The sequence below is a fragment of the Ursus maritimus genome, unplaced genomic scaffold, assembly GCF_017311325.1.
Source record: "Ursus maritimus isolate PB19 unplaced genomic scaffold, ASM1731132v1 scaffold_33, whole genome shotgun sequence".
In the NCBI taxonomy this organism is placed as follows: Eukaryota; Metazoa; Chordata; class Mammalia; order Carnivora; family Ursidae; genus Ursus; species Ursus maritimus.
This window is the reverse complement of record NW_024425897.1, coordinates 27,270,700-27,295,159: the sequence shown is the minus strand read 5'-3', so window position 1 is coordinate 27,295,159 and position 24,460 is coordinate 27,270,700. Positions and strand designations below refer to the sequence as shown.

General features: G+C 50.6%; 1 protein-coding gene and 1 long non-coding RNA gene across 7 annotated transcripts in view; both read right to left on the bottom strand.

The window, feature by feature from the left end:
• The window catches only part of GLT1D1 (glycosyltransferase 1 domain containing 1), a 76,634-nt gene extending 64,665 nt beyond the window's left edge, over positions 1 to 11,969 (bottom strand). For all 6 annotated transcript variants that reach the window (XM_040620038.1, XM_040620040.1, XM_040620039.1 and 3 more), the window contains exons 1-2: positions 11,831 to 11,969; positions 108 to 256 (exon numbers count right to left, since the gene is read on the bottom strand). In XM_040620038.1, the coding sequence (XP_040475972.1) occupies positions 108 to 256; positions 11,831 to 11,898 (217 nt within the window). In that variant the 5' untranslated portion in view covers positions 11,899 to 11,969. The remainder of the gene's footprint in view (positions 1 to 107; positions 257 to 11,830) is intronic.
• Positions 11,970 to 12,739: 770 nt separating this feature from the next.
• LOC121100039 lies at positions 12,740 to 22,829 on the bottom strand. The gene is made up of 3 exons (XR_005831777.1): positions 22,324 to 22,829; positions 21,946 to 22,137; positions 12,740 to 12,973 (listed from the first exon to the last, which is right to left on the bottom strand). It is a non-coding gene; the product is annotated as an uncharacterized LOC121100039 (long non-coding RNA).
• Positions 22,830 to 24,460: the final 1,631 nt, after the last annotated feature.

Below are 24,460 nucleotides of genomic sequence, written 5' to 3'. Positions count from 1 at the left end.
AAAGAGGGAGAACCGAGAGCGCAGCTCTACCTCATTTGACGCTGGAGGTGCCTCTGGTTTTCGTGCATGATTCCTGGTGTTTCCCTTTCGGAGAGAAAGAGGGTTACCTTGCAAGAGGCGGCCTCCTCTGTACAGATGAAGAGCCAGGGCTGCCTCCAGGTTCTCGGCCCTGATGAGGTGGGCGACTTCAGACGAGCTTTCCAGGTCAAAGGCATCTTTCAGAAGACATACGTGGCCGGCAGCTTCCAGATGGTCCCTTTACCAAAAAATACAAACAGAGAAAGAAAAAGATGAGGGCAAAAGATATATAGGCCACAGGTTGCTATTGGGATTAACATTTTAAAGCAAAAGATTATTTAAATCAACGAGTTAATAAACCGTATCTTCTGAATTGTCCTGTAGGGGCAGTCCTCCTAAAATACAGTACAAGGCTCCCCATCACTGGCAATAATGATTTGCCCACCAGTGTCGGGTCCCTGGGACCTCGGCAGGGACCAAGGCCAGCAGGATGAAGGGCTAATTCAGCCCTAAGACAAAAGGCACACACTGACAGTGTTCAGTGGCATTTGCTGGACGAGAAAGCTCTTTTTTTTTTTTTTTTTTTTTAATTTCCTTGACTCCACTTTTTTTCTCCTGTCCCTTAATTATGGATGATACCCGAAGTTTGCTTTTAGGCATCTGAAACTCAGTTCTTAATAAAGACTTTCAAAGTCACCCATGATCATAACTTCCAAAGATATTTCATGGCCTTTCCATTCTTCCTCCAAAATATCTTTCAAACATGTCTTTCTTCTCATCCCGGTTCATTTCCTTGTGACATAAATCTAAAATACAAATCTAATAAAAGAAATTTTCTGAATGATGACACCGCATGAACAAAATCAAAAGATAAAAAACTGAGAAAAACTACTTACAACACTTACAAAAGGAAAGAAGCCAATTTACTTAATAAATAAAGAGCTCTCATAAATCAATAAAAAGGAAAAAAAAATCAAGTAACAGCTTGATAGCAAATTAGGGATGGACCTAAAATTGGAGGCCATAGAAAAAGAAATTCAATTGGGCTTTTAGATACGGGAAATGGTGCTCAACTTCAGTCATTTTTTTACATAGAATATTTGTAAAGATCAAAAGTCTGCCTAAGGCTTCGTGAAATAAACACTCCCGTTTACTCTGAGCGGGTAAACAGGTACAACCTCTTTGGTGGGCAGTGAAGCAACAGCTAGAATTCTTAAGACGCACAAACTGTCACCAAACACCTCCACTTCGAGGGATCAAACCTAAAACTACCCTTGGATCTGACTGCAAAAACCTGCACCCAAGACGAGGCTCTGCGGCTGTGTTTCTTACCTAACAGACCGGACGCGACCTCAGTGCGCGTCAGTAGAGGGCTCACTGTGTCCCGGCACATTCCGTATGGTCAAGCTCTGCCACGTTAAGAAAGCGCAGTCGATCACAGTTGACCCTTGAACAACGTGGGGGTTTGGGGCATCACCCCCTCCCCATGCAGTCAAAAATCCACCTATAACCCTGACTCCTCCAAAACTTCACTAACTGCCTACTGTGGACTAGAAGCCTTACCACCAACATAAATAGCTGATTAACACAGATGTTGTAGATTATACCTGTTACGTACCACATTCTTACAAAAAACTAGAGAAAAGAAAATGTTATTCAGGACATCATAAGGAAGAGAAAATATATTTACAGTCGTGTACTGTATTTATAGAAAAAATCTCTGCATGTAAGTGGACCCATGCAGTTCAAACCCCGAGTTGTTCAAGGGTCAAGTGCAATTTGGAATCAACTCCAAGATACGTCGTTAATGAAGAGAGCGCGACGTGAAGAATACTTCCTGCAAATGTAGTGTGTGTGCATGGAATCTCTGTAGGACGTGTAAGTAGACAGTGATGATTATGTCTACAGAGGAGAAACAGGGACACACCATTTTGTGTTGCTGGGCAGATATTATATTTTATAATTGTCGGAGGCATTTGTGCACGTGTACATACGGCGAACCCACCCGGGTCTCCCTTGACTAAAACCCTCACAGGGCTCAGGGTAACCAGCTCAGCCGTCAGCTCTGAGAGAACGGCCCCGAATCTGCCTTGCTTCTTGAATGAACTGATGGCTGAATGCGTCTCTGGGATCAAATCCAAATGCCTTAGCCTAACAGGTGGCAGGTGCCCTTCACAGCCCGCATGCCTGCCACCTCCCACTCCACCCGCCTTAGCTCCAGACCTGCTTTTCCACCTGCAAGTTGCCCAATGCGTCAGGTGTTCTGAGTGCCCGTGGCCATGACTGTCCATTTCCTAATACCAGCTCCTGTCAGTGAGATCCGACAGCCCCCACTCCCACCACACATCTGCCCCCCGTTACCATCACCCTGAGTCTCTCTCGCTCATGATCCTCACATGCACTTAGGCTTCCATGACAAAGCCAGCATGTAGGTGACAATCAAGTACACTTAAAATTACCCTTGAGCATCTCTTAAATCATCCAGAAGTCACCATAGTACAAAGTTCAAATCCAACATAGCCATTTTTTTTAACTCCAGCAATAAAATAGGTTGTTCTTCAGCTAAACACCAGGTGAATTAGCTGGCTTGCATTTAGGGGCAATAGTACAAAACAAATAAGGATAAGAATAAAAGAATGAAGGAACTAGAATCTTTAAGCAAAGTGGTCATAAAATGGCCAAGTTGTGTGCAATATGGGAGCCACGGGCAAACTCAGGAACTCTGAGGGAACAGCAGAGTTAACCATCTTGCTCATCCCCACTCCGGGGAGCAGGGTGAGAACCCTCACCTGCACTGCTCTGCACATGGTACTTGTTCTCTCGCTCTGTAATTAAGTGCACAAGGCTGCAGCTGTCACGTCAGAAAAGCTGAGATCTTGCTTAAGCTACTGAAGTACAATGAGCGTCTTGATCTTCTCATTTCCACTGTTAATGCCGATCAAGCATTATCAGCCAGGAACACCACCCCTCCCCGCCTCACCCTCCTCTGGACCAGCTGTGAGCAACCGACCAGCAGAGCCAGCTCACAGCAGCCTCAAAGCTAGTAGTTTACGGAAATAAGAATTCTGCGCGCTTCTGAGCATGGGTGAATCACTGTTATTCCATTTTCTTAAAATTCTAGGAAATGAGAAACCAATGTGTCGACAAACGTAAAAGAAGCAGTTTGATTTCTACTTAGAGAATCCATTCCTGAGATTCCAGGCTTATGCAGAATTGATTAGATAGGACATATGGAATGGAGGTGGTTACGTACACGTAACGGGCTGTTCTTGATCTGCTAAACATATTTTTAAATGCCATTTCAACACTAACATTATGATCTTATAAATATTCCAAAATAATTTTTGGGGTTTTTTTTTTAACTTAATTCTCTATGACGAAGAGTTTACCCTTGTTTCTCCTTGACTTTTAATGCCTTTAAGGTGCTTTGTCCCTCGTCCTTCTATAAGTGATCATTTGATTCAAATAAACTCTCTGAGCACCTAATATATCCAAGGAGTTCTGGTTTAATTGAAGGCTTTATAATTTTTTAACATTTTGTTTATTTATTTGAGAGAGAGAGAGAACATGAGTGGTGGGGAGGGGCAGAGGGAGAGGGACAAGCAGACTCCCTGCTGAGCAAGGAGCCGGATGTGGGACTCCATCCCAAGACCCTGAGATCATGACCTGAGCTAAAGGCAGACACTTAACCGACAGAGCCACGTAGGCATCCCAACTAAAGGCTGTTTTGAGAAGGAACACATCTCTAACAAATTAAGAGATTTTAAACATTCTTTCACAGTTCTAGGAATAGAGGAACCTATTTGCACATGCCTGACCCCAGATTCAATAGGACTTACCCGCTTCCACCTGGCTGAAAACCATCCCCTTTAACTGAGGGAATACAGAACCTTGATAATTTGTGTGTTTAATTTATGCAAATTTGAATAAACTATGATGTCTGGATTAAAAAAAATTACAGGAAGAACTGAACAGAGGGTGGGCAACACCAACTGCATTCCGTTCCGTCTCCATGTGGCCCTGTGTGACCCTGCGATGGGAACAGGGCCCTAGTACTCCTCGAGGCTGTCCCACCCCATGGGCCTCTCAGAGTGTGAGCCCCTGGCCAGGCCCTGTGGCGCAGCACCTACAGGGAGAAGCAGGGGTGTGCTGTTTCTGGTGGGGGCCAGCGGGCTGCGCTGGAGTAAAATGGCGCTCTCTGGACGGTGTTTCAAGAATTTCTGATGTGTAAAAGAAATCGTGCTGGTCTTAGAATGTTGGGCATGCTCATGAAGATGGAGGCCCTTGTGTAACGTCCTGCACAAATTCGCAGGCTCTAGTTTGGAGTGGTGAACTGGAGAGGACACTGCCCCATGTAACCTTCTGTGGATTAAGTGAGATAATAACACGTTTGCAGGACAGCCTGTTACTTAGAATAATGCTGTCACTGTGTTTTCTAAACTGTAAAGTATATCGACCTTTTAAATGGGATTCTAATGGGATTCTGATAGTCAAGAGATTACTGCAGTGAAGTCAGTCTTTTTAAAAGAATGCAAAATCCCATGACAGAACAGGCAAAATGGCTAGATCAGGGAGTGTCCCAAACCCCAAAGTCTGCTGAGATGGGACTAATGAAGTAAATGAATGGGGGGAGCAGGGGAGGCTAGTGAAAACCATGAGGCGTGATGAGCTAGCCTGAAGAGAGATGCGTTAAGTGCCTGACTAGAGATGTGCTAAATGCCTGAATAGAGATGTGCTAAGTGTAAAATGCGCACACAGCTCATCGGTAATTTCTGTAGTGATGGCATGTTGACATGGTATTTGGAAATACTGAGTTCAAAAGAATATATTACCATAATTAATTGTATCCATTTCTTTGTGCTGTGTTTCACGTGACCACTAGGATATGTAAAGTGACAGGGGCATTCGCTTCCGTCAGTGCCAGGCTCACACGCTCCTCACCACTGCCAGTTCTGCCGTCTTACCAAGAGAGGACTGGTATTTGAATTTCTATGGAAAACTTCCTGATTTTAATGTTCCCAAAGGTATCTCTTGCTCCTTCAGTGCCAACATTTGTTATTCTCTTAAATCTTCAAAAGTTCATGGACGTCTGCTTTCCCCTTTCCTTTATAAGAATCGGTGAAGCTCTCACACCTGCCATATCTGTGGTCTCCGTAGTATGCATTCCCATGTCCCCTCTTGTCAAAACCTTGAATGTCCCTGTCACCCATCTGAGTGGGACGCACCCCAGGTGTAGGGGTGCTCCTGCTGGCTCATGGCAACCAGAGCACCCCAGCTGGCCGTGCTCCCACCATGGACGTGTGGCTCTAGAACTTGGGGGCCCTCACTTGTACCTGCAGAGACTCATACCCTCCTTCCTGCGAGGCCTGACATGGGAGGTGCTGGCAAGGAAAACCTAGGAAGAATGGGAAGTGGACCGAAGAAGAGGCAAGAAGAAGACTCCCGTCCTTAGCTTCTTAGCTGCAAACTCAAGCCTGAAGCCTGCCCCACCTCCAGACCTTTTATAGGATAAGCCACTAAATTCCCTTCATTGTCCAAGCAGTTGGGGTTGGGTTTCCACTTACTTAAAGCTGAAAATCTCTGATACCACTCTAGACAAGCAGCTTAGAGCTTTTACTCGCGTTTGATATAAACCTGCTTGCTACATCCAGCTCTCCGTAAAGTCATCCAGGCTCTGACCACAATCTTACCTTTCCCCAGGCTCCTCAATCACTCCAACCACAAAGACCTCTGACCTCCCAGACCCCCCAGACCCTGGCCTCCACGCCTGCCTCCAGCAGCCCCTCCTGCATGTCATCCTTTTCCTGCCCTCCTAGTGAGTTTCTTGTCAATACCTTAACCTCTTCTCTCCGCTGGCCTTTTGTAGCCCCGGAGGCACAGCCGGCAAGGCAAGCCCAGGACGCTCCGGCCCCCACTCCCTGGCGGCCACTGCTGCGGAGTGACATGGGAGAGTGTGATGCGGTGGGACGGCCATGGCCCAGGCCCACGATTTCTGGGACCCCTCGTGGCACCCGGGTGGCTACCCACCCTTGGAACTGAACATGCCCCTCCCTTGGCTCCTCCAGAGCCAGCGTCACCTGCCCCCAGCCCCAGTATCTGCCAGTCACAGCCCTGGCTCTGACACACACCCCACCCCCAGGGCTTGTTGTGTCCCCATGGTCACACCGCCCCGGGTCCGACAGGCATACAGGGGAATTAGACAGTGGCGATGATAGCGTGACTTTACGAATATACTAAAAACCACTGAAATGCACACCTCGAAAGTGCGAATTTTTTTTGGTTCGTGAACTGTATCTCAATAAAGCAAACTGTAGGAGAAAGAAAAAGCTATTTCTCAGGGGAGTTCCCCAGACCCTCCAGAAGGCCTGCTCCTTTCATCACCCTGCTCTTCTTCCTGCACTGATCACAAGGCAACTGAGTCATTTGTGCAAATGTATGTGGTTTGTCTGCCATGCGATGCGAGAACTTCTCCACAATCACCTGCTGAGCACTGAGCCGATGGGTTACGAACTCTGGCTGAATGGCTGTGTGCTCGGGAGGTGGAGGGCACCCTCGGGCACCGTGCCTACTGGAGACGCTCAATAATAAATATTTGCTGAAGGAAAATATTAAGTGACTTTCAAAAACTATGACTTCAGGGGAAACAATGATAAAGCCTTTTCCTGTTGACTTAATGTACGTCTGCAGTTTCCCTGGCATCTGCTAAAGAAAAGCTAGAAGACAAGAAAACTTTCCTTTGGGCTTTTCTTCTTCCCAAAGGCTGGGCAACCACAGCAGAATCCAGAGCTATATGGGCAGGGGGCAGCGGGATGGGAGTCAGTCCTGCACTGGGTGCAGCTGTGTCTGCACTCCCTCCTCTCCCTCCTGACAGTGCCTTTCCCCCCAGGCTTTTGTTTGCTTCTGTCATCTAAAGCGGCTCCCATTCTTACACACCTGCTCCAGGGGGAGGAGAGAACATGCCGGCTCCACCCTCAGCACAAAGGCCAGCTCCCCATGCAGGGACATTCACCTTCATTCAGAAGCCAACACGTGCTGCACTGACCCTCAGCATCCCCTCCCCCACACTGACCGGAGAGGCCTGAACCCTCTGCCCTTCCCTGTGCCCTTAGGAGCTCTGCAATCGAACTCCAGGCCTGGCACCCGGTACTGTGGCGAGCATCCGACAGCTCGGTGTGCAACAGGGGTCAGAAACCCTTTCCTGGAAGTGGCTTGGGGTCCCTGTCCAACTGCCCGGCTCTGCCACTAGCACCCCAGTGCTGCCCCCAGCACCCCGGTGCCACCCTGTCCTCCAGAATTTCCTCACAAAACAGGCACTACTCTGGCTGGCCCTTGGGCACAACTTGGTGCAGCCTTGATTGATCATTTCCAGGTTCTGAGGACCAGGCCCCCCTTTAGCTCAGTGCCCTTTCAAAGTGTGGATCCATCACTATTTCACTAAAACAATTGCATGAATATTTTTTTTCACATCCATTACTTGTGCAATTTATTTCTCCATCACCCATGAAATGAACTTTGTTCTCTAGAGAACTTTGTTCCCTAGGTTCCTGACCCTGTTTTTAACTTCCCAGAGCAGCTTTTCCCTGTGACCTTTCTTTGTTAGGACCTGACCTGAACCCATCTGCCTGATGTAGACACTGTCAGGATCACTGCCAGGTTCTTCTGGAAAATGCTTTTTCTTCAGGGGATCAGAGGTGCGCAGAAAACCCCCGGCCCCCTTGCTGGACCAGTCTGAGAGCCAGACCAGCCAACCCGGGCAGTGGGACACAGTGGGCTCCCCGACTTCATGTTCACACCGGGGCCCCCTTAACCCTTCCCGCAAACCAAAGACCCTCAACACCGGTAATTATTCCTGAATGCTTCGCACTGATGAACAAAGCCTCTAACGTCTGCAGGGCTTCGGAAACAACTCCGGAAGGGGGTGCCCGATGAGGGTATTTACAAATGCTAACAGCCCCTGAGTGGAACACAAGGTGAACGGACTTTCACACGTGGCACACAGGTCTGTGGAAGGGTAAAGTGCCACACAGACCATAAAACAGACTCTCTGGCTACCGATCTCCACACAAACCATTCCTCCCAGCTACCGCCTACACCTGCTAAAACATTTCATCTAGCAGGACCCACTAAAGGGAGGCTGCCCAGTGGCCTGGCCCATGTCCCAAACCCGAGCTGCAGTCAGCCAGGAAATGCATCAGCGTCGAGGAAACTTCCTCCGACTCGGGTTAGCCAGCTCACCTGCCCCGAGCAGACAGGACCTGCTCATTTTAGAGGAACCCCGACCTCCCAGCCAGCCAGCCTGTCCCCACTGTGCCCTTTCTAAGGCTCCATGAAACTCGCTCTAGCCCCGAGTCCCTCGCAAGTGCGACCCAGCTGGTGAGGCAGGGGGGCGTTTCCCTTGAATAAAGGACATCAAACTCCTTACTAAATTGTTGTGATTTTGTCATTTGACACTGTCCATTCAATAGCCAAGCCCTGTTTACTTTATTTCTGAAATCATCAGACCCAAATGCTCACCTCCTCTGTCCCCCCCAATCCATCCTCCAAAATGCAGCTCAAACGACCTTCTTCAAAACTGGATAGCTTTTGGTGGCTTAATTCTGTTCATGGCACAAAGCTGTAGGTCCCGGATGACATGTGTCCTGCCCACGTCTCCAGCCACGTCTGCCCACTCCGCCCAGAGTAGGGTTTGTCTCAGCACTACTGACATTTTGGCTGGATCAGTCTCCTCTGTGGGGGCCATCCTGGGTACTGTGGGGTGTCTAGTGGCACCCCTGGCCTCTACCCAAGAGATGCCAGGGGCCCCTCATGCCCAGTGTGACAACCAAAAAGGTCTCCAGACACTGCCCAATGTGCCCCGGGGGCAAAATCACTCCTCCCTCCTCTGCACATCCTTCCAGCCGCTGATCCCACTAAGAACCACTCACCTAGCTGTAGTTGACCTTGCTAATGCCACACGACTCAGATCTGGAAGGGACGTGCTCTTCCCCTTGATCCCACCTGCTGCCCCTTCGCCCGAGACACCCATCCTCCCTTCACACCAAACCATGTCCGCCTGGCCAATTAAGGTTCCTGGTGTCATGAAGCACTCACATTCATTAAACGCATACTAGACACCGGGCCCTGTTTCAAAACACTGAAAATGTATTAAGTCATGTTTGATTCTCATAACAAACCTATGAGGCAGGTAATAGCAGCAGCCCCTCTTCATGGATAAGAACACTAAGCAGCTACGAATTTCTGTCACCTGGCCTCCATCTCACCTGCCGGGGAGCCCGCACGGGAAGGCGGGGAGCCCTGCTCCGGAGTGCGTGTCTTTCATCAGCTTGTGATGCCCAAAAGTCTCTCCCCAGCTCTAGCCTGGGATGGGTTGCCTGCCTCCACGCTTCCAGAGCACCTATACCTCCCTGTCCATGTACCCATCACGATTCAGCAATGTTATTTATGGCCTGGGTGTTAATTTACAACTACAAACAGATGCCTGAGAATGGACCCATTTATTCTTTTTATTTTTTATTTTATTTTAAAGATTTTACTTATTTATTTATCTGACAGAGAGATAGAGAAAGCCAGAGAGTACAAGCAGGGGGAGCGGCAGAGGGAGAGGGAGAAGCAGGCTCCCCACTGAGCAGGGAGCCCAATTCGGGCCCCCTGAGCCAAAGGCAGTAGCTTAACTGACAGAGCCACCCAGGCGCCCCCATTTCTTCTTTTTAAAAATCCAATCTTATCTAACTCACACCCCCTCCTCTGCTACCCTGAAGGGGTACTCCAATCTTATTCATTTGGGGGCTCCCTCCCCCATGGCCCAGGGTCACTTGAGGGTCAGAGGGGTCTTTGGCAGAGGAAGTGTGCAGAGAGGTCATTAGTTCAAGAACCTCTGTCACCATAGGAACCTCGGTCCCCTCCCCTTCCAGGACACCTGCCACTCTTTCCTCAAGGAGCCCCGGTTTCCACAGGACCCAAGATGTCTTTGGCAACTTGTGCCTCTTCCTTTTCTGCATTCCCTCCAGAGTGAAGGGGAGACAAGCCTGGCTCTGAAGAGACCAAAGCACAAAGGGCCCTTGTTGTCACGCTTCATGCACAGCCGGGAAAACAAAGGGCCAGCAGCTCAAGGGGCCTGCGCCCCCGTGAAACGTCGGCAGTCCCCGTGGCCACGTCTGCCTACTTCTCCTAATGGCCCTCTGGCTGGGGATGGCTGGGGGCCTTTGGAATATGGGGGTTCATACGTACCGTTCACATCGGGAGCGAAGTGTTAGGTAAAGAGATGCTTTCTCTAGTTCCTCAGCGGGGTCTGGCACCTCTCTCTGACCCACCCTTCCCGGCACTGGCCCCCCACATGCACTAGATTCCAGAGAGCCTGGCGCTCCCTTTCTCAGGCACGTCAACCTCAGTCTGGCCTCAGGGCCTGTGCTCTTGCTATCCCCCTCCTGAACCATCTTCCAGATCTCAGTGGCTGCGTCCTTTGGTCACAGAGCTCTGAGCTTAAATGTCACCAAGTCAGAGAGCCTCCCTGCCCGTGGCACCAATCACCATCTGAAACTGCCTCCTTTAATTCTCTGGACTCCTGCAGTCTCTCTCCTCTGCTGGAATGTGCTTCATCAGAGTAGAGGCCACAGGGCACTTCCTCCCTCCGTGTGCCCGTGAGTGAGAGCAGGGAAATTAGACTGATAACCAGTATGATGAAATCCTAATCGTAAACCTCAGAAAACTGATTTATTCTCCATCAGTCATTGCCACGTATGATCTGGAGGAGAACGGTAACACCTTTTGGTGGAAAGGGACATTAAAGGGTTGGCTTTGCCCCAATCACTCATTTTGATGATGGGGAAGCAGACCCACAGAGGGGAAGTACATTGAGAAATTTCATGAAGCAAGTCAGTTAAAACAAAACAAAACAAAACTCTCCATTGAGCTTCAGGCACTAAGGTGCTCTGTGCCTGCCCCGAGGGGCTTACAGTGTAGGGAGAAGAGAACAGAGACCACCAGCCGCTGACAAGATCAGTGCAGAGCCAGGTAGGTGTTGAGAAGGTGAGCACACAGGAAGAGGAGGATGGAACAGGGAATGCTGGGAGCAGAGGAGGGAGGCCCCCTCCGACAGCAGGGCCCCTGAAGGATGAGGGAACACTTGCACGTTTGGGGCACCTGGGCCTGGAAACCCTCCCCAGCCCCAGGTTTCCAGGGACCAGGCTTCGCACTCAGGATTCCACGCGAACATCACTTTGGCAGGGAGGCCTCCCTGGGGCCTCCGGCCCGAAACAGCCCCGTGCGCGAGCAGCCCCTAACCTGTCATGTTACATACATTGCATATGTCACCGCACACAGCCACGCGTTTCTACTGCCTTCTGCCCCACCGCAATGTAAGCGTCACGCACACCTGACCTCGCTTCCCCTTGCTGAGTCCCCACGCCTGGGGCGCTCCAATGCACAGAAAGCATCAGTGAGCACAGGCACGGAAGATGTGCATGCAGAGCAGCCCGGCAGCCCCTGCAGCGCCTTCTCCCCGCCGCCCTGCCCTCGTGCCGGTTCCTAAGCGGGGTGTCCCCCACCCCGACAACCCCAGCGGCCAGTGGGGGCGCGTGAGGACTGCTGCAACCGGGCAGGGCCCGGGGACCTGGCCTGGGGCTGGGCCCTGCGCGCCCACGGCCCCCATCTCCCCGCGTCCCCGCCAGCCGCGCGCCTGGCCGCCGCTTCACCGCGCCCGCACAGGCCCCTGCGCGCCCACCAGTCCGTTTGGGCGCGCGGTCGGGGCGGCCGGGTGGCCCCACCGAATGCCCCACGCTCACACCGCGGATGCTCGGCCAGCGCCCGCACCTACCGGACGCGCTCGGCCGTGACGGCGTTGCCGGTGTGCCGCCGCAGCACCGCCAGGAACAGGAGCCGCATGCCGCCGCCGTCCCCGCCGCGGCCCGGCCATCGACCGCCCGCTGCCGCCGACCAGGCCGGGAGGCGGGGGCGGGGACGCGGACCAGGGGGAGGGGGACGGGCGGGCGCCCCGGGCGGCGGGCGGTGGCGCTGGGTCGGACCCGCCCGCCGCTCCCGAGGCCGCGCCCGCGCTTGCCTGTTCCGGCACCGGGGTTCCCCGCGCGGCGCGCGGCGCACGGGGAGCGGGGTGGGGCGGGGGAGGGAGAGCGAGACCGTTCCCAGGGGGACCAGAACCCCAGGGTCCACAGGGCCATTAGTTCAAGGACCGCTCCCACGGTACCGGCACCGGGGGTTCCTCGGGTCCCCTCCCATGGGAACCAGAAAAGATCACAGGTGGACTCTCATGGGTCCAGGGGAGATGGTGGGTCCACTCCCATGGGGACCATGCTGTAGGTCTGCTCCCCTGGGGACTAGCAGCGGATGTGATTTTGGGTCCTCTCCCACAGGGACCAGCAGCAGGGTGACTGCACACGCCCTCCCTCGGGAACCATGGACGGCCTCCCATTGGCACCAGGGTGGTCAGAGTCTGCCCCATGGGTATCAGGACCAGGGTCTCTGAGAGGGCTTGAAAAATCGGAGACGTCTTAATCTTAAGTCATCATTTCCACAATTGACTAGATCTAAGAAAGAGCTGTCCCCTTTAGATGTGTTAAAAGATAAACTGAGGCATATTAAGATTTTTTTTTAAGCTTATTTGAACCAAAGCTGACTCCAGTGGAGCAGTACTAAACTGGAAATGGCTGGGGGGGGGGGGGGGGGTGCAGGAGCTCCAGGAGAGACGTTTATACAGAAAACGCCAAGCAAAGGAAGTATGTTATTAATTAGCTCCAGCTTAAAGCCTGGTTGGCTATTTGTGATTGGTTGTTCTGACGTTTCAGTTTCCTCACCATAACCTTGAGGCACTTACAGGGTTCTGTCTTGGCTTATGTACACAAGCATCCAGGCGTTAGTGTCCCGTCAGTCTTGTGGTCTGGTTCAATCTAACAGACGCACCGCAGTGCTGGAGGGCTCACTTCAATTCCTTCATGATCTCCATCTGAATGTTAAGAAGAAACTGAAGTTTATTTCTTGGCTTCACCATCACCGGGGACCCAGACTTCTCTAAGTCCAGCATGCCAGTGCTTGGCCTCTATTCTCAACGTGGCCGTCAAGTGCAGCATGACTGCTGCAGCCCCACCCATCACATTCACATTCCAGGCAGCAGGGAGGACTGGCACAAGGGTGCACCCAAAATGGTGCATTTAAGAGCTCCTTTTGGAGTGTCACACAGCTGAGGCCTTTATCTTACTGTGTATATGACCACATTTCCATCCATGGCCGCCAGGAAGTAGTCTGTTAGCTGGGCCCACCGTTGCCCTGAATCAAATGGTGGTCACTAAGAGAGAACACAGGTTCTGGGGACCTGGACATGGATATAACTTTTTCAGGGCAACCACTCAACCCACTAACTGGCCCAGTTCAAAAATGACCATGTGTAGGAAGGCCCTGACTCCCACACCAGGGACCATTTATTCCCCCCTTCTCCTGCCCCCATGGCTCTGTCCATTCCCCCATACTGGTCCCATTCTCCATAACATCGGCAGCCAGACCCTCTTTCTCCACCGGGTCTGAGCTCACTCATGGCTCCAACTTTCATTTGCTTGGGACGATGTTGTGGGTGGAGAAAGCACTCAGTAGATGTTTGCTGAATTAAATGAAATCACTGCACTGCTGTGAAATTTTATTCCTATGATCATGCATTCCTGATTTTTTAACGGAAGTCAGTGCTGCAGTAGGATTTGCTAGGCTGAAATTCACTTTTATTGGATTTTCTGGAATACACCTGTTCTGTAGGGTAAGAGGTTCTGACATATCTTTGAGGGCCCATTACTTTATTCATTCATTGCTTCACTTTACCCACTTATAAGACGAAAAAGACTGCACACAGTATCGTAGCTAATTAGTTCATTTTGGTGAGGTCGTTTATGATTCTTGCAAGTAGGGAATAGAAAAGGGTACAAAGACAAATGTGTTATTATGGGATAATACAGAAATAATTACTGGGGGGGGCATGGCTAGAACAGAAAATGTTGTAAACATCTCATAGATTTCTCCAGATGCTTCTAACATAAGGGTCTTAAAATATATGTAAAGCAAAATCTGCTTTTTCTTTCATCATACTGTTTGCTCAGACTACTTCTCTAGTTCATGGCACCAGGGAAAATGAAAGTTTATTATCTACCCTGTATAAAAGTGATAGCCTTTCAGGGGAGAGCACTCTGGGCATATTGACTTTAGAAATGGCTCAAGATAAAAATCAACACCTGACATCTTTTTCTTTCTTTTTCCCTTCATGACATTAACAAGTGGGGCACTCTCCTTCTCCCTTTCTAGCAGATTCCAATCTCTGTACCATCATTCTTCCCCACCATAGTACTGAGAACTACAAATATGGGGTGTGTGTGTGAGAGAGAGAGAGGGGGAGAGGGATCTTCCTAAATACGGAAGACACTAGCAGAACTGTTACACTCTCTCTTCCTGTCTTTCACTGACAGCACTCGAATGTGACCAAATACAAAAGCAAGCTGTTGGTCTAAAGTAACTAGTTTCTTCCAGTCTTGCTTAATGAACATGGGGAAGTCAACCAGAACTAACCAATTTTCCCTTTGAACTTTTGGCAAAAAAGCAGGCCTTTCTTCCCGTTGCTGTGCTGAAGGTGGGGTGTACTGGGTTCTTAACTCTACAGCACAAGGACACTCATTCCAAGGCTTCTCATCATTGCCAAATGGGACAGGACGTCTGACAGCACTGGTGCAGCTCTAAGGCTTCACATTTCTAATAATGTGAGACGAAGGTCCAATCATTGTGCATCAGAGGTTGACCAGAGGGAAGATATGTTAACTGCTGCCAGTAACAACCTGTTGTATGCACGGACCCGTATTTATTCTTTTAAACTTGTCATTTATTTAAGATTTAACTTGAGAGAGAGTGCGCGAGCACATGAGCAGGGGGAGGGGCTGAGGGAGAGGGAGGGAATCTCAAGGCAACTCCCCACTGAGTGCAGAGCCTGACGCAGGGCTTGATCTCACGACCCTGAGATCATGATCTGAGCTGACATCAAAGCTCGGACACTTAACTGCCTGAGCCACCAGGTTCCCCTTTCTCATTTATTTTTATTACACACTCACATATGATTAACACAGATAAACAAAACAGAATTTAAACATCACACAGAATCCCACTGCCCTTTGGGGCGCCTGGGTGGCACAGCGGTTAAGCGTCTGCCTTCGGCTCAGGGCGTGATCCCGGCGATCTGGGATCGAGCCCCACATCAGGCTCTTCTGCTATGAGCCTGCTTCTTCCTCTCCCACTCCCCCTGCTTGTGTTCCCTCTCTCGCTGGCTGTCTCTATCTCTGTCAAATAAATAAATAAAATCTTTAAAAAAAAAAAAAAAAAAAGAATCCCACTGCCCTGACATAGCCACAACGAATACTTTGGTCTCAAGTTTTTCCAGACTCGATGAATAAATAGAGCCATGGTGCCCATCGTGCAGTTGGCAGTGTCCTGGGCACTCTGCAGTGTCCGTCCGTCTGTCCTCTCCCCGACCTTAGGTGGCAGGTACTACTGTTCTCAGCACCTTACAGATGGAGAAATGGAGATTCGAGAAGGTACGACGTCCCCCAAAGTGACACGGACAGTACGGACTCTACGGTCCTTCAGCTTTGCTATACAGACCCAGGGACACAGTACCTTGCTGTTGCTGACGACTTGTGTTGCTTTGCTTTGTCATTCCGTTACAAAAAGTAAAAATGCTTTATGTAGGTTTTTTGTTATTTGCTCTTTTTTTAACAATAACCATACTAGGCAATTTTTTGGGGTTTTTTTGTGAGTAAAGCAACAGAAGTTTTTAAGCAAGGATACAGAAAAAGCTCTCAGGAGTGAGAGGGGTCCCGAGAGGGTTGCCCTGTGGTAGGCAAAATTCTAACATGGCCCCAAGATTTCCAGCCTCCTGATTGATGCGTTCTTCCAGTTAATCAAATGCCCGTTCAGGTGATGAGGTGAAGAGAATTTGTAGATTACATTTCCAAATTAGCCACCCTTAGAATAGGGAGGTCGTACAGGGTAAGTGTCGCCCAGTCATTGAAAGGCGCTGGGCATTTCCTGATAGTCTCCAAGACTCTGGTGTGAGGGATTCAACATCAGGGTGTCTCTGCTGCTGGCACGGGGCCAAAGGCGGCCAGGTGCACAGAGCACTGGTGGGCTCTCAGGGCTGAGGGCAGCCCCTAGCTGAGAGCCAGCAGGAAGTGGGCCCCTCTACTCCCCACTGCACAGAACTACATTCGACCACAATCACAGGAGCCACAAAGAGCTCCAGATGAGACCTTAGCCCACCCCGCACCTTCACTTCTGCTCCTGAGCCCCCAAGCTGGGAACCAGTCAGCCATGCCCAGACTTGTGGCTCACACAGCTGTGAGCTGACAGACGGGTGTCGCTTGAGCCATCACAAAGTCCTGGTAATTTGTTTTGTAACAACAGAAAACGAACACAACAGTATATCTTGAATGTGTTTCCACCTCAGAATCCTCTATCATTTGAGTAACTACAGAGTATCCCAGGGTACCCATGCACGATAATTTAATCAATGCCTTGCTGTTTCCCATCTTTTTGCTATTTGAAGCAACACTGCAATGAACATTTTATAACTAGATCTCTGCATGCATTTTTAAAATCCTAGCAGTGGCACTGGACATTCACAGTGCAGACAAACGTGGTTTTGATATAAAGAGCCAATTGCCCTCTAGAAACATTGTACCAAATTTACCTCTCCATTGACCACGTACGAGAACACTCACTTCACTGCCCAGCAATTGCCAACACTGACTATTTTTCAGTTCAAGTGACATGTCCCCTATTTTTGCATTTTTAAATTACTGGTGTAATTTGACTTTTTTTCCCTTGAAGGTCATTTCTTTCCCTGTGTGTGTGCATGCTTCTATATGTATTGCTTGTATTAGTTGGAACTTTTCCAATTGCAAGGGCCTGAAAGTCACAGTTGCTTAATCAGAAAGGGAAGTCATGGGCTTGTAAATGAAATGTCCAGGAAAAAAGCGACTTTAGGTGTTGGGCAGAACCTGGACCCAGAACATGTCTTTTTCAAACAAGGTCTTTCTCTCTTCATCCCTACTGCGTTTCTTTAGTTTTACAAGATGGCCCCTGGCAACTCTAGGCTTGTTATCTTGAGAATTACAAGTCAAGCAGAAGGAACAGTTCATTCCTGGTCCTCCAAAATAAGTCAGGGGATCGGCTCTGGTTAGACCAAAATGGGTCACGGGTCCATCTTTGAGCCAATCACTGCAGCTCAACACATGGTATCTGGCCATTGGATGGGCTTAGGTCACATGAGCGTGACCACAGCCAGCGCAGGGAACAGCAAGTCCTGCCTGCACCATCCCAGGAGCTGAAAAGCAAGGTGCCCCTAAGAGAACAGATGCTGAGCAGCACCAGAGGACCACTCTCTTTTGCGATGCTCGGATATTCACTTTGCCAGTTCTATTTATTGGATCTTTACCCAAGAAATCCCACGAGATTCCTAAGAACGTACAAAATAAAGACATTAACTTTGTCATACGTATTTCAAATATTTTTAAAGCTTGTTTGCAGCCAACTGCAGTTATCCTTTTTTATGCAAATAAGTTTTAAGTTTTTATGTAGCCAAATCAATTCACATTTTCTGTTATGGCTTATGGCTTTGGTGTTAGGCTTAGGAAAGCATTCCCTGCCCTGAGATTTTCTATTTGCCAATAGTTTCATGTAATGCTTTTGATATTTTTCATTTCTCCATGATAACATTTGACCCATCTGGAATTTGGGCTGGTCTGAAATATGAAGCCTTTTTTCCCCACGTGTAGAGTCGGTCACCCCAACAGAATTCATTGAATAATTCCTTCTTTTCTCCACGCGTTGGACATGTCCTTAGTACCACATGCTGAATCATTTCACACACGTGCTTTAGTGCTCATTCTTCTTATTTATGTCCACAGACCTCTTCTGTGAGGTCCAATATAAAACACGAATATGCCGTAGCTGCTGACTGCTTTATGACTGCAATATAGATGGAGATGTTTACAAGGAACTGTAAGAGTGGGAGTCGAAATAGAACGGGCAGGTGCAGCCCATGTCTTGCACAGAAGGAAGCAGAAGTTCCTTTTCTTTCACCTTTCTGCCAGTGAATGCCTGCCTGTTGCAGATATCTCATGGTTGTTTCAAGCACAGGAGAAAAGGAACCCAAGAAGGAGATTGCTACTCTCAAGGGTCAAAGAAAATGAGTGTTTGAAAAAAGTCAAACCAAAACCCCTCTTCCTAGCCACACACTCTCATCTCCCCTGTAAAAATAAAACACAAGTCATTCTGAGAGCTGAATTAATTCGCATGACAGCAGGTTAGTGTGACTTTGTGTTGGGCTCAAGAAAATAAGGCCTGACTCCATCCCACAGGTTGACTGTTTTTACTTCTATTTTCTGCATCTACCTACATGCTTTGCAGCCAGACAGAACTGTTACAACAGGGACTCCCAGAAATAAACAGAACTTACGACAGCTCTGTACCCAAGGAGAGTCAAGAGAGGGACGGGATGGCCTGACTGGAATGCAGCTAATGCCTCGCCCCATGGCCTGGCGCACAGGGACGAGCAGGGCCGTCATGGTCCCTGGGATGGAACCGAGAAAGCAGAAAAGCAGAAGCAGCAGCCGTGAGCGCGGCCATGAGCAGTCATGACGTGTGCAGAAGGCTGGTTACTGACGTACACATGGCGCAGGACGTCCACAATGGCCACTTGTCAACCCAAGTTTTAAGGAAGCTGCAACTATGAATAAGCAGATGCAGCTGGATGGCAGCAAGGGGTGAGCCATGCAGATGTGCAAGGAGAAGCAAAACTACCATGAAAAAGTCGACGGCCCCTGAAATGTCCTCGGTCCCCACTGGTTTCTGAAGTCACTCCATCAGACAGCAGCTCCTCTGGGCTCTGCATGGCGCAGGGACAGGGCACAGGGCGGTGACAGAGAAGGAAGGCTCCTGCATCAGAGCAAACGGTGCATTCCAGTCCACACCACAAGCGACCTTGCAGTAAGGTCCTCTTTCCCAGAGAGCCCTTGAGGTGAAGAGACTGCCCACAAAACTATACTTTGTAAGACAATGTTACCTCTCCTCCAGATGCCAGCTGGGTGAGTTAGGTCATTTACTTAGTTCTTTGAGGTGCAAAGGAGAGACTCCACGATTACGTTCAGGAACAGGGGCATATTCCAAATATACACCACAGAGTGGTGAGAGTTAACTTATATCAATTCTCTAGTGTTATCACCGTTGGGGCTTAGCACAGGGGCCCCAAATTCACTGATTACGTGGGCAGAAGCTCTAAAAGCATACTGGACCCAGTGTGAGGAACAAATCAAGCTGCCCTCTCTTTTCCTGCTTTTTGATAGAATCATGGCAGGTGGCTTTTGGCTTCAAGTAATAGAAAACCCAACACAGGGGCGCCTGGGTGGCACAGTCGTTAAGCATCTGCCTTCGGCTCAGGGTGTGATCCCAGCGTTGTGGGATCGAACCCCACATCAGGCTCCTCCACTAGGAGCCTGCTTCTTCCTCTCTGACTCCCCCTGCTTGTGTTCCCTCTCTCACTGGCTGTCTCTGTCAAATAAATAAATAAAATCTTAAAAAAAAAAAAAAAAAGAAAAAAGAAAACCCAACACAGTGGCCTAAACAGTGTGATTTATGACCTTTTACTATCTAACTTCTCCCTGCCTCTCTACTGTGCCTTCCACGTGCTTAACTGGTTCTTTCATGATTGTGAGACAGCTGCCAGCAGCAAGTAGGGCTCCAGGCCTCCAAATTCATGTCCCATTTGAAAGAGGGTGTCTCCCTTGCAGTCATGGAACAAGAGTCCTTTCTTTTAGCCTGACTGGGCCAATTTATGTCATCTGTGCTCTGCTGGGCCCTGGGGGAATGTCATGTCTTGAATGGTTACAGTCTGGGTTTCCAAACCAGTCACTGTGAAGAGGCATGAGAGACTAGCATTGGTTCTGAATAGTCAGATCCAGAAACAAAGATGAAGTTAGCTTCTCCTGAGCTGCATGGGTAGCTGGTGGGGAGCAAGGGGTGGGGAGGGACAAATCCAGAGTAGACAGCCGAATGGAATCAGGATTCTGTAACGTGCACTGCACGTTAGTATAAAGCAGCGTTGTCCGACAAAACTTTCTGCAAAGGTGGGGTGATCTATACCGTGCTGTTCACCATGGTAGCCACCAGTCACAGGAGGCTACTGGGCATCTGAAATGTGGCTGGTGTGACTGAGGCACAGAACTTTTCATTTTATTAAACTTGTAGTAATTTTAGTTCAAACTGCCACACGTGGCTCGTGGCTACTGCACCAGACAGAGAAAAGCGAGAACATCTCTTTACAGTAAGAAAATAAGACAACAGAGAGCAAGCGGGATTTAAGTAAGCTGGAAAGGGTATGCCCCACACCAGACAGAGACTGCTACCTGGTGTCAGCAGATCATGGCCATGGGAGAAGACAGGTGTGTTTTCATCATCTGATGCTGCCTAACGATCCTGCCCTGAACTTACTGGTTTAAAATAACAAATAGTTCATTCGTTCACGATTCTGCCATTTGGGCTGAGGCTCAGCTGGGCAGTTTCTGCTGGTCCTGCTGTTGGTGACTTGTGTGGCTTCCTTTAGCTGGCAAGTCGGCTGGGATGACGGGGCCATCAACATAGTTGCAGACTCTTCTTTGACACGTGGTCTCTCCAGCAAGGTGCCCGGACTTCTTACGTGGTGGTTCGGGGCTTCCAAGGCACAAAAGCAGAAGCTCCCAAACCTTTCTGAGGTTCAGGCCCAGACCTGCCTCAGGGATACTCCACCACGTTCTCTTTACCAAAGCAAGTCATAAGCCCAGAGCAGTTTTTTAAAAAACACTGCAACCAAACCAAAACATTTCTTCCTGCTGAACTGTTTTTGCAACTTCATGGTGTCAGAGACGGCAGGGTACAGCAGACTTCCTTCCCCAGGGCCAGGAACTGCTCACAGTGCCTCCGGTACACCGTGAACTCCGTAACTGCCACACGCACTCTGTTCCTTTAGCTCTATACTTCTCAGCTGAGATAATCCGACTAAGCTAGTTTCCTGTCATCCAAGATGGCACATCTGCACTGGACAGAGCTTCGTACTAAGTCATCACGTGAACCAGGTCAAATCGCTTCCCCTTTACCCTGTATTTACTCTGCACTTTGCCGGACTGTGTCAGTTTTATCAGTGTTTTAACAAATACTTGGAGGTTCTTTGTGTCATGTTCCAGCCAGAATGTGGAGGAAGCACTGCACTGTACCAGGAACTGAGTAAAAACCTTTCATTTAAGACTGAGCTCTGCTGCCCACTAGGTGTGTGATCCTGGACAGAAATCTTAAGTGGTTTGCCTTCAGTTAAATTAGGCTACTAAGGTACGCGTTAGAACATCAGGGGAGTCTCAAGAAAAAAAAAAAAAAGAACATAAAATATTCTTTTGGCGCCACTGGAAAATCAACGAATATTCATTCATTCAATTCCACATGTACTTATTGTTGATGGGGGTTGTGCTAGATTATAGGAATACAGTAATGGACAATCACAGCCCTTCCAGGTTTGAAGACAGATAGTAAATCATTTCACAAAATGTATAATCATAAATTAATATGGTGTTGTGAAGAAAATGTAGAGGGTACCCTAATGACATATAAAAAGGGATCCGCCCTGTTCTGGGAGGATCAGAAAGGTAGCATTTGAGCTAACGGCCGAGAGTGATAGGCATTAATGGATTGGGTGGGAAGGTCCTATACTGGCATTCAATGTCCCTCTTGAAATATTTATTAAGTATCTACTGCCTGCTGTGTGCCAGCACCGTGTGGGGCATCAGTCTTGGGGTCACCCATTTAGGAAAATAAAGTGAATACATGCTACTTCAAGCCTTTATGCAAGGACTTCTTACACAGGTGACCTACCTGCAAGCCCACTCCCCAGGTACCGGCTCCATGCCTCTTAGCTGGCCTTGAAGACAGGAAGGAAGAAGCAACGGTCTCACCCTAGTCCCCTCATTCAGCTGTGGGTCCCACCATCAGAAGCCATGCTGGGGCCATTTCTGGAGAGCACTCCTCCACTCCACCATGTACCTGCCAGTCACTGTTGCAGGGCCTCTGCGTGCGGTGAAGAAGACACATTAGAACACTGTCACATGGAGCTAGTACCTGTGGGGAGCAGGACAAGCCAGGGAGGGGGGCAAAGGAATACAAAAAACGCGGCAGGTGCTACGGAGAAACTAAAACAGGGCAATGGGATGGGGGCGGGATCCACTTTAGATGGGACGGTGTCGAAATGCTTACAGGGAGTGGACACCCGAGCTGAGGGCTGAAGGGAAGCGGGAAGCCATCATGTGACAAGGACACAGGCTCTGAGCCTGGCTTCTTCGGGGACAGCGGTCCTTCATGGGGACCATTGGGAATGCCTGCTGTCACTGTGGCTGCCAGGCTGGGGAGCGGGCGTGGACCTGGCACCCAGCGGGCAGCGGAGACTAAGGGTGCCGCTCACTGTCCCCCCGAGCACAGGGCAGCCCCGCAACACAGAACCATCAGCCCGAAAGTCAGCGGAGCGCCTGCAGGGAAACCCCGCCCCGGGGCGTGAAGGAGCCCGGGGGCAGGCGCCAGCTTCGCAAATCAGCCTGGAGAGCAGGCAGAGGCTGGGGCCACCACAGGGCCTACGTTTCCGCAGCTGGGGGTTTCAGAATTCCGAGTGCCAGGCGCCATTCGGCTTTTAAAAACTCTGTTGCGGGGAACGTCGGGACCCCCTCGCACCACTCATGGCGGAAGCAGGACCCACCCCCCACCCCGGCCGGGCTTCCGGCCGGAAGCGGAAGTCACCGGCGCCTGCGGCCAATGGGGGCCCCGGGAGGGCGGACCGAGGCGTGACCGAGCAGGTCTCGCGAGAAGGGCGGCTGAGGCGGCAGCCAATAGGGACGCTGCGGGGGCGGGCCGAGGCAGAGACGGGCGGGTCTCGCGAGAAGGGCGGCGGCGGCCGGAGCAGTTGCGGCGCGGAGCGGCGGGCCGAGCGCGGCGGGCGCATGGAGGGCGCAGCGGGCGAGCGGGCGCCGCTGCTGGGCGCGCGGCGGGAAGCGTTCGCGGGCCGGCGCGCGGCGTGCGCGGCCGTGCTGCTGACAGGAGCTGCTGGAGCGCGCCGCCTTCTACGGCGTCACTGCCAACCTGGTGCTGTTCTGAACGGCGCGCCGTTCAGCTGGGAGGCGCGCAGGCCAGCCGGCGCTGCTGCTCTTCATGGGCCTCGCCTACCTGGGCGCCGTTCGGCGGCTGGCTGGCAATGCGCAGCTCGGCCGCGCGCACGCCATCCTGCTCAGCCTGGCGCTCTACCTGCTCGGCATGCTGGCCTTCCCGCTGCTGGCCGCGCCGCTCGCGCCTCTGCGGGGCCGCGCCCGACGCGCCTCCGCAACTGCTCGGCGCCCCCCTGCCCCGACGCGCCCGCCCGCTACTGCGCGCCCGTCGCGCTCGGCGCTGGCGCTCGTTGGGCGAGGCGTGGGCGCCGTTAAAGCGGCTGTCACGCCCTTCGGCGCCGACCAGGTGAGCGCCTCGCGGAGTGCGCCAGGTGCGCTCAGGTGCGCACGGGCGCAGAGGAGGGATGGCCCCACAGATGGAGGGGCCCTCCCTTCTGGGGAGGGGCCATTTGGGAGTGATGGAGAGGAGAGGAGATCTGGGAGGGTGTCCAAGGTAATGGCTGTCGGAAGAGCTTTCCGGGACTCGCCAGCAACAGGTGCAAAAGCCCTGGGGCCGGGAAGGGAGCGATGCCCTTGTTGCTGAAGCTGCTTCCATGACAGTCATGCTGCAGTATATAAATGTATCAAATCAACACGGATTGTACACACTTGAAGTCCCCTAAGGTTCTATGTCAAATACCTTTCAAAAAACCAAAAACAGAACCAGGGAAAGAAGTGGTAGGCAGGGACCAGGTCCTGTGAAGCTTTTAAAAGGCTTTGAGGTGTGTTTTGAATAGAGTGGGGAGCCTTTGTGGGTTTGGGGGAGGAGTAATAGGATCTGATGTTCGGTTCTAAAAAAGGGTCTTCTAGAGCACAGGTGTGTGCCTGGCAGCTGAGGCCTGACCGCCAAATCTGGTCTACTTCCTGTTTTTGGAGGGCCCACAAGCTAAGAATGAGAGTGGTTCTTAGGTTCCTGAGTGGTAGGAAAAAAGCAAAAAAGAGTCTTTCGTGACAAGGGGAAATTTTATGAAATTCAGATTTCAGTCTCCATAAATAAAGCTTTATGGGAGCAGCCCTGCCTGTTGCTGGCCACACACGAGCCTGGGCTGGGGCTGCTTTCATGGTGCCGTGGCAGAACGGGGGAGTTGTGACAAACACTGGGTGTCTCTCAGAACCTAAAATACTTATGCCCTGCCCGGTTACAGAAAAAGTTTGTGACATGTGATGTGGAGATTAGTGAAGGAAGTGATGAACACAAGCAT